Genomic DNA, 10,645 nt, shown 5'->3' with positions numbered 1-10,645 from the left:
AGTGAAATGTGTAAATCTTATATTGATATTAACGATCATTCCTTATTTACTCTACACAACACTGTTGTTTCACCTGTGCTGGTTACTTGTTTAGTTTGTAAATTGCTTCTCTTGTTTTGTTTTATAAAACCCGATATGATAATAATCCTTGACGTTTTAAATTATATTCTCTTCCTATTTTTTTTAATAATGTCTCCTCACTTTGCTGGCTGAATTAATCATTTGTCACTCGCTCTTATGACTTGTCACTATCTTAGTTACACTCGCTGTTCTAAGTGTCATAAATTATCTCAATTATCCCGAGGGCTTGTATTACATGGAAAGGGGTTCCCGTTATATCCTAGAGAGCAAAGGCCTTTACAACAGTTTTATGCTTTGTTTTAAAGTGGCTTTGTTCGTCGAGTAGAAAAAGCCTTTCGTTCATGGCCAGCTCATCGCAAAAAGCAGAAAATCTCGATCTTTCAAAAACCACAGTACACCTTCTAAGTATGTCATGTGAATACAAAATCGAAAAGTCACATTTACCCATTTAATATGCCAATAATATTGACAGGTTAACGATGGGATTTCACAACCGGTAATGCCACAGAAACCAGACACCTTTGATGTTTTTACCTGGTTAATTCGAGCATAACAGTCACACTCAAACAACGGCCAATGTTTTGCAAGGATCAAAGTAATGACGCGTATTCATGGCAAGAGATATACTTCCTGTCTCGTGCTTCAGTTCGGAATTTTTATTTCTTTTATTTGTTTTAGTTGCCTTGAAGTGAAGTGTGTTCAAAAGCCCTAATTCTGGACTTCCACTACTGACAAAGGACTGTACATTTTGTCTCAAACACTTGTGTCCAAAATAGCTTCATGCTCTACATATTAGATGAACCTTGGATTCGACTTGTGATTGCTGACAACCAATAGTGGGCTCCATGAACAGTTTAAGCAATCCTTCTCGGCTTTACCTCCACCAACCCTCTATGGAGTCAGGTAAGGTGGGTCTACTGGGGGAAATTCGCTGCGCTAATCGGGAATCGAACCACCTCCGTTCCGATCCCAGCGTTCTAACCACTCCCCTCTCCGCTTACCCTATGGATAGGAAACTATACAGAAGAAATATCCACATACGTCCTTGTGACAACTTCGTGATGCGAGAGAGTAAACTATGCGAGTAAGCTATAAGAGACCAAAAGGCAAAGATTGGGAGAGAGGAGGGAGCGATTGTGCAATTCACGTAGCAGCTGGAGCTTTGTTTATATCCGTGTTGCATGGCAACATCCAGTCAGCACTTCAGACTTTTCTTAATGTCGTGTGCAGACCCCCTCAAACAAAGAGGGTCGAGAACATATGCGTGGTTTAGCTGATAGCAGTTTTTCTTTGTGTCTTTACGAGCTACACCATTTCAGCTTCATTATCATGGATAAAGAGCGATTTAAAGCAAATAACAGTTCTGAGTTTGATAAACTCGCCTTTACGCTTGCCTGTTCTTGCCGAAGTACTAATTTGAGATAATGGGTAGCAGACACAAAATAAAACACTGAAAATGAAGCGTAACTTAGCCGGCTTAGTGTGTGAACGAGTCCGGCACTGTTTGCTATTTGTAATAATTAGCTGAATTATTTTTTGGCGTGTTCACAGTGTATTTATGTACTTAAACGATATGCGGCAAAGATGTTTAAACTTCCACTGTATGTGGTGGTTGTGCTCGTCACAGTGACGTTTGTATATTTTCACTGACTTTCATACTGAAGATTGAAATACTGGAATTCAAGCATATTAAACAAGGATCATTTATCTGAAACCCTAATTAACACGCATACTGTTGAATTTGCTGTCAGTAAGAAGTTCTCTCTTCGTGCAACCACGATCTTGTTTTCGAGATTTTAGGCATTGACCATCGAGAAAGCAGAGAATATTACTTTTCTACTGAATTTCAACAGAAATTACCTTTGCAACAGTTTATAACACAACATTGATTTTTTTTCAACTCCTCTCTTTACTTATGTATGTCTCGCTAAAGGCAACAGAGTTTAATTGCTAGCAAACTAAACTCTTGCTTCAACCGCCGAGGAGTGTGTACTGCGCATGTACTGAATAATTAACGAAGTACCTTCGTATCTGTCCCTTCCCTTATGAAGTCGGTCCACTTCAATGCTTATATATATATACCTGACATCACGAATTTCGTATATCTTTTTAAATATTGGTTTAATGGTACAGTAAGGAGAGCTGGTGTCATATCTTCCTCCGCAGTCATTTCATCACGCCTCGGTTTTCATCAACCTAGATACACTTGTAAGTTTTTATCTCGAAAACAGATTAGCTTTTTCATTCAAAAATGTGCATCTCTTATAATGCTCGTTCTGATTTTGAAAACACTTTGGGACTGCCCAGGAGCAGGCGAGTAGGTATCGAGCATCAGGGGAGGATACCGCTATTGATACATGCCTAGTCGTGTGGGAGTTATAGCCCTTAGAGTAAAGAAAAAACAGTCGCATTTCTTTCAAAATCAAATCAGACTTTATTGTCTGTCGAGGAGACCCAAGACAGAAATGTTTCTTTTGCTCACAAGGGCAGGCATACATAATCACACAGACATTTAACACACAGTTAGGAGTAAAGATACATTATCATGGCAGTTTGGATCTCCGTCAAATGGTCAATGAAATTTCAATACTTTATGTCTTGTATGCATGTAAAAAATGCGTTAGCATTGCAGACTACAAGGAAATGTGTCTGAACTGCAGTTTCTTCATCCTCCTAGTACTTTGTCAGCTGATACTACTATCTGTTAATTCACCTGTAGGCAAACAACATCACAAATTGTCATCTGTCATCTATTGGCCTGTGATAGAAATCCCTGCATTTCATTAATTATTTAGATTGAGCGCAGAGTTCGTCTTGTTTGTTTGGAAGAGAGCGCACATTCAACAAGGTGATGGCTGATAATGGATGTCAGCACCCTCTTCTCTTCAGACTGTGTTTGATTCCTCCTGAGTCTTTGTGCCTTTATTTAGGATGGTTATGGCTGCTGGCACGAAGGACCTCTGGTAGGCAGCTTTCCGTACACGTGGCACGTGATTTCCCTCTAGAAATCTCAATGTCCTAGGAACATCTAATTTTTAAAAAAAATATATATTAAGCTATATCCACTCTAGTTTACTAAATAAACTCTACTTTAAAACGATGACACTCCATCTTGGTTTTTTCAATAACATTCAGAGCTAGAAACATGAAAATTCTTTCCACTGAACACACTATATTCAGGAGCAGGCGAGTAGGTATCGAGCATCAGGGGAAGATACCGCTATTGATACATGCCTAGTCATGTGGGAGTTATAGCCCTTAGAGTAAAAAAAAAAACCAGTCGCATTTGTTTCCCTCTAGCAATCTCAATGTCCTAGGCAGCGGCGGGGCTTTGGGGGTGGCAAATGGGGCGGCCACCCCAGGCCCCGCTCTCGAAGAGGCCCCGCGCTTCATCCCCGAGGTCATCTTTATGACTTATTGCTAGCTGTGTTCAGTTGTGACCAAAAAAATTGAAGTTCAGAAAACACTTCTATGTTCTAATTAAGCAAATTATTGAACCCATGTCTTCACGTTAAACCCGACAATAATAACAAGCAGTTTATTAAGTTATCGTCGCCATATTATTTCGCTTTACGAAAAAACCGCTACTGTCACAAACGGTGGGAAAGGTTACGAACAATTAAAACACTAAATTCGTGCGTTATTTCACGAAATTGATCAAGCCTATCTAACTGTATATAAATCAGTGCTTCCGGCATCATATCAATAGGGATGACGGTCGGCCCCAGGCCCCGCGTGTTCCTAACGCGCGCCGCCTCTGGTCCTACGAACATTTAGTTTAAAAAATATATATATTAAGCTATATCCACTTTCGTTTACTAAATAAACGCTACTTTTAAACGATGACACTCCATCTTGGTTTTTTCAATAACATTCAGAGCTAGAAACATGAAAATTCTTTTCACTGAACATACTACATTCAGGAGCAGGCGAGTAGGTATCGAGCATCAGGGGAAGATACCGTTGTTGACATATGCCTAGTCAAATCGGAGTTATAGCCCTTTGAATACAAAAAATCTCAATTTTTTTTGTTTTGTTTTTGTGTATGTGTGTAGAATGTGTCTATGGAATGTGTGTGTGAAGAATGTGCGTGTGCCTGTGGGGGTAAGGGGTATTTTCCTTTGTCGTCGTGACTCCCCTTCCCCTCTCAATTCCCGTTTCTCTCTCTCTCTCTCACACACACACACACACACGCAAAATACACGCGCGCGCGCACACAGCCACTGACGCGGTTTCTCTTTACATTAATGGTTGTACATTATTTCTAGACGTCTGAAAGAGTAACACCTCTGACGATAACACACAGGTACAGTTTTTAATTGAATACAGCAGTCATTTAAACAGCATGCGGCGTATGCCAGTCCAAACATATCCACTTCACACTTGGTCGCTCTCTTTCTGAGTGAACATCTCACACAGCCCATGTAAATAATGTTATAATCATCATTTTTGTTAACCGACTCTTTTAACAAATCATATATAGCACCCTCGCCGACATTTTGACGCCAATAAGGTACCTGCAACATATACACCTTAAGGCAGAGGCACTCATTTTCAGCAATAAATAAATAATACAAAATAACGATCAGAGCTAAGTGTACATAAATTTGTACAGTGTGCAATTTGTAAAAACCATAAATAAAACTAACAATTACAACTTTGGTCTATTGCATAAGAGAGAGATTCATGAATCCAGTCGTTAATCTCCGAGATGTACGAAGCCCCGGCTATTGACTGGCGAGCCAGGATACGCTGTCAACCTTTTGTAGTAAAGTTACATGCTGTCATTATCCTCCATGATAGATGGACATCCGTCTACTGGCGCTGACCTGTTGAATTGCATGGTTCACATTTTACATCCCTGAACAGTTCATTAACGGATCTTGAACACTCCATCCAGAGAAGTTGTTGTATAAGGTATGTTTACTACAGGAAATAAACAGGTAGCATGTATCTGAGTGTTAGTATTCCAATTTTGGTATCTGTTGAATTTTAAATCTTGAGAATATTAAATTGTGTTGCTATTTATCCAATTTTTAAAAAATAACTATTTTAGCGTTTGTTTTAGGTCTATTTTATCACACATTTCATTTTCGTAAATAGACATCCATCACATCATTGCTCGCTTCTACACATCTGATCAGAACAACTGATAAGCCATGTGTTGTATCAATTAATGAGATTGCTCACCACACCATCTATCTCGTAAATGTACACACGCGATTCTCTCACAAAGCAAGCACTACTCAAAGTTAAATTTAAGTAGTGAAAGCATTTCTCCCTTTTCATTTATCTAACCCTAACTCATTACAACATGTTTTAATTTCACATGTGTATTGGGTTTTAAAAATTTATCTTATTCCAGGATGTTTATTAGCAAAGTCTAGCGACCAGCAGATGGTTTTGTAGAGCACACAATCCTGTAACAAACATCAAATACAAGCTGGTGTACCCACAGGTCCATACTCAGACTTGCGACATCAGATGAGTGTTGGCAGTCCACGAACAGTCTGTCAGCTACACGCGGTACAGCTTTTGTAAAAACTGTCACATAGGTAACTTTTGTAATCATACCAACACACCAAACTGTCTTCTCAGTCAAAGAAGAAAAAAACTGAAATCTTCTGAAACTCGGTGCTGCCTGTTCATAGACAAACATTCAGCAAGTCATGGGAGAAGCGCTATAGATGTGTGGTGTGAACACTGCTCTCTAGAGCAGGTGAGAGTGTGTTAGGTGCCACCCTCCATGTACCCTAGACACGACTGATCACTAAGAGCACTATAAACTATTGTACTTTGTAACTTTCCCTATTCATCAAGTCAAGTTAAAACGTCCTTAACTAGTGTCATGGTTAAAATTTGTTGAGGCCATGTGTCCTGGCTATTGTCTGTCAGAGTTTTGAGTGAAGTACTCCTGGTGTTCTTCACAAGGTAAACAATAAAGCTGCCAAGCAGACGCATTATTTCCATGACAAACAACGTTTAGGTGCATCATCCGTCCATCCTATTTCCGCGAATAATGAGGAAACAAATGAATAAATAGAAAACCACTATGCTGTGCGGATTTAATATTACGGTGGTAAACATTTTGCCAAGAAAATTATGACCACGCTGACTGGTTTCAACAAAGCCCATCGTCACCGGAAATTTATAGTGCGAACATTGGCAATGATGAGTCAATGTTTCATTAAATTCTGACATTCGGTGTCTAGTTTTTGAAACAACAGAAATTTCAGACTGACCAGCAGCTTTCCTTCTGACTGCTCGACCACCAAAGTATTATGTAAGTGGCGCGCGTCTGTCTAACCAGCGACAAGGCATGTAGTTGATGATGGAAACTCCTCCCTATTGTCTGACAGGGAGGAGAAGCAAAATCGGTGTCATTTTCAGATCTGACAAGTAAAGTTATTTCACGGCAAAGCACCCGGCCCTTTATACAGAAAAAAGGAATGTCGTGCCCGAGACGAGATCTGAACGCAGGACATCCAGCCTCGCTGTACTAGAGACACCGCGCGTGGATTTTAGTTGTAGACAGTGAAGAAGATGGCCAGGAAGAAGACGAGCGCGAAGATGCACAACATGACGAGGCTGCCAGTGAAGAAGAGAAAGGTGGACATCCGACCAAGGGTGCGCGCCCTCTTGTGGTCGCCCTGGTTGTACTCGATGTCCGAGTGCTCCATGAAGTGGATGGCGGGAAGGCAGCAGAAGAAGACAAAGTAGAGACAGCCACAGCACCAGATCATGCTGTGGATGCGGTGGTTGATGCGGTTGTAAGGGTTGGGAAGGATGCTGGCCGTGGAGGAAGTTGACAAGATGGGCTCGGGCTTCCGCTTGCCCGGAAACAGCGCCGGTTCGTGGAGTAAGTTGTAGTGATGCGCGCCACTTCCGCTTCCGCCCATTTCAAAGAAGACGTCGTCGACCGACTCCCCGGACATGGCGTTGCAGTGGCCGCCGGTGCTGCCGCTACCCTGCCGTGCACCCGCGAAAGCTTGCCGCTTGGTGTCCGCGCTCGCCTGGCGCGACAGCCGCCGCGGTTTGCCAGGAGCCAGAGGCTTGGGCGGCGCGGCACCGCACGCGTCAAGAGGTTGCGGTGTGGAGGGAGACTGCGGCTGCTCGCAGCTGGTTTGTCGGGGAAGGCGGCCATCGCCTTGCGGGTGCAGCTGCAGCCTTAGTGAACCGAACGGCGGCTGTCCGAAGATGTCCATGCCTGACGACACACTGCAGATGTTTTCGGAGACCGACGCTCCAGTAGACGAAAGTGTGGAAGAACGACGAAATCTGTTGTTGTACGACTCGTGTCTTTGTGGTGCTGCGGCCATGATGAAATCTGTAATTAGAAAAAAAAAAGATGACGATAAGCTCCAGTTACAATCTCACTCTCTCGAGCGAAGAGCAAACCACACCCACATCTTTCGGCTTTACTCAAGAGGTTCAATTCCTGTTTGTTTGTTTGTCTGTTTATTTGTTTGTTTATTTGTTTGTTTGTGATTGAGTTCTACACAACCATAGTTTTAGAGCTTGTATTTAATCTTCCCTGAAAAAAAAAATCAACCAAGTGTTTATATAACAGCAACACAGTACGAATGTCAGCACACACACATAGTAAACATGTTGATTTACTTGTAAGCTGGTGACGTCAGACCCGGCTGTGGCTATATTTAGCACATGACGTTTTTGCACTGATCTGTTCTACGCATGCGCGAACATCCCAACGCGGTTGACGATAATCAAACCTTGACCTTAACCGAGTGCGTGTTTTCTCTACACAGTCATTCTGCCAAAACAAAAACTAAAACCTATCCCAGTCTGTAACCCTAAACATGTCTCTCATGCACACTTGTCGAGTTTATTAGTTAATTAACACAGACACACATAATTCATTCATTTGGGGAGTGAGAGTTTTGGAAGCACCGGTTTCTCCGGAAGTCTTTTCGCAATGGCAGCGACCATCTAATCTCCTTCTCACTAGTTAATCTGTCCCCACCCCTCTATGGATCAGGTATCCATTTTTTAGAGAAGGGTCAGCTGGGAAAAGTTCGCCACGCCGCACGGGTATCGAACACGCGCTCCTCTGGATACATCCTAGTGTTCTTAACCCAGCTATCCGCTTTCCCATTGGTGAATGTGAGGACAGGGTTGTTATTTGCGGTGGCTGTGACCCATCCCACGAGGAATTCTGACATCTCCCTTCTTGTTGAGTGTGCCGGTCACACCGCTTGCATTGCAGGCTCACATTTCAGTTTCGGCGATGTTTGCGTGGGAAGTGACTGTCGCAGCCAACGGGAATGCGTACCGCCCTGTCTCACTCCATCACCTGCATGTTCTGATTCCCGGAACACCTTTCTCAATCTGTCTACCTGGCACAAGTAACACGAGGCTCATGGATGCTACATGAGACCATGTGATCTTCCCTCGGCGTGTGCATGACTTTTCGTTTCACACTTTTAATGTCAGATACATTGCTAATTAAACTGAAAGCATGAAAAGTAAGGAAAAGCTCAAGAAACATTCAAGACCTTTATATCTAGGAAAACCCATATTTTTGTCAAAATGTTACTTTACGTAAGTTGATCGCTAGAGGTATAGAGATCGATTGTTTGATTTATCTCTGTGTTTGTACTTGTACTGTAAGACAGGGCAAAGTATAGCTCGGAGATTCATTTTAGTATTTTACTTAATTGTTTTGACATGGTATTTCTGAGAATATTGCATATTACATCTTCACACTAAAAATCATTCACAAGTGGCTTTACAGAATGGTGCACCAGAATTGCCCTCTGGGACAAATAGAGTCTTATCTTATCTTACACACCCTATTATACACTTTATCTCTCTCATATGCACAAACGCTACTTCTTTCTCTCTCCCACGCACTCACATCTTTAGTGTAATCTTTAACGAGAGAATCACAAATTGGATTGAAGATCATGACAAAATTAGTGAAGAAGAAAGTACAAAGATAACAAATGACACGGCTGACATGTTTCATGTAGTCTTAAGAGAGCATCGGGGGCAGCTGCCTTCAAAGGTTTTAGTTCTACTGTGAGCAAATTCAAACAGCTTCACTTTTTAATAAATTCGGTATATGACACCATTATGTACTCCTTTGTTGTTCATTCCATTATAAGTAGGTTTGTTGTGGAGTCACCTGACCTGTGTTTTGGGTGTTTTACCAACCCGCCGCATAACTTAGAATATTGAGACTGCCCGCAAACAGAAAATTTTGCCCGCCCCTGGTGTAAGGGGATTGTGCTTGATGTATATCTGTATAGCTTGATGTATATCTGTATAGCTTGATGTATATCTGTATAGCTTGATGTATATCTGTATAGCTTGATGTATATCTTTATATCCTGATGTATATCTGTGCTTATTCCAACTTTGCGCCCATGTGTATTTTCCGCTTTGACATAATTCACTGCCTGTGTACCTCCTACACATGCAGTGAAAGTCTAGTCGTCAGCATGCAAATTATAAGCATTATAAATTTTGTATTATCATGTTGACCCCCCCCCCACATGAAATTGGTCCACACGTATATTTAACATAAACTTTTTCACACACACATAATACATTCTCTCACACATGCATATTATGATACACTTTCTCACTGGCACATACACACACACGTCATACATACACTCTCACACACCTATACATCATTCCCTCACCTCTCTCTCTCTCACACACACAACCTCTAAATCTATGCTCTTCAGTCTTCATGTAACGGTTTCACACTATATTTTTGTTTCTTGCTGACAATATGTCATAGGCAAAATTCATAGAATCATATTAAAGTTTAAAAAAAAAATAAAAAGGCAATAATATGGTAGGAAACAACACCCAAAGTTTTTTCCCAAAATTTAGAAATTGGTGTACATTTATATTAATATACACTGTACGATAATTTGACAATCTGTACTTACATAATACAATCTGTACTTACCCTCATGTACTGCCAATTGTATAAGCTATCTATCTCAACAGTCCCTCGCCGAGTGCCAACAGGCACCTACAGTGATGAAGAGCCTGAAACCTGCTTGTGTTAGCCTCAGAATCTGCCGACAGAATGTCGGGTGTACTGCCTCTCGTGTCGGAGACTACACCTATGCCGACTGAGGAGTTAAAGGAAGAAACCTGAGGATAACGTGTTTTCCTCCCCGGCACAAAGACAAGAATAGACTACTTCACCTGACTGCGTCACAAACCAACAATGGCCATTCACTCGGCCGACCAGGCCCTCCTAGACCCCTAAAACGACACGTATTATTAAAAAAAAACACATAGTTGTCAACCTAGCCCCTACACCGACCTTATTTAAATGAGGAGACAAAGTTCGAGAACGATGGCGCCCGCTGAGATTGCCCGGGGAGTGAGGTGATTACAACAGGTGCGCACGGCGGGCAGCCACACCTGTGAATGCAGTACAGGTGTGACGTAGGCTTCGCCCTCGTCAAGGTGTGCCAGGTAACTACGTCAGGTGGCGGGTCTGTAGAAGGCGTGGGATTGAAGGCCCACGCACTTTGTATTCTGAAGGTGTTCCTTCGTGTACAGTACATCACAT

General features: G+C 41.9%; 1 protein-coding gene across 1 annotated transcript; it reads right to left on the bottom strand.

Annotated features, from left to right (window-relative positions):
• Positions 1–4,375: 4,375 nt before the first annotated feature.
• Positions 4,376–10,018, bottom strand: LOC112564995. Its single transcript, XM_025240201.1, has 2 exons — positions 10,008–10,018; positions 4,376–7,408 (listed from the first exon to the last, which is right to left on the bottom strand). The coding sequence occupies exon 2, from the start codon at positions 7,398–7,400 to the stop codon at positions 6,603–6,605; it is 798 nt and encodes a 265-aa protein (XP_025095986.1). The 5' UTR covers positions 7,401–7,408; positions 10,008–10,018; the 3' UTR covers positions 4,376–6,602.
• Positions 10,019–10,645: the final 627 nt, after the last annotated feature.

Source organism: Pomacea canaliculata, linkage group LG5 (assembly GCF_003073045.1).
Source record: "Pomacea canaliculata isolate SZHN2017 linkage group LG5, ASM307304v1, whole genome shotgun sequence".
Taxonomy (NCBI): domain Eukaryota; kingdom Metazoa; phylum Mollusca; class Gastropoda; order Architaenioglossa; family Ampullariidae; genus Pomacea; species Pomacea canaliculata.
Note: the sequence above shows the minus strand (reverse complement) of the source record. Positions and strands in the feature narration are given on the sequence as shown.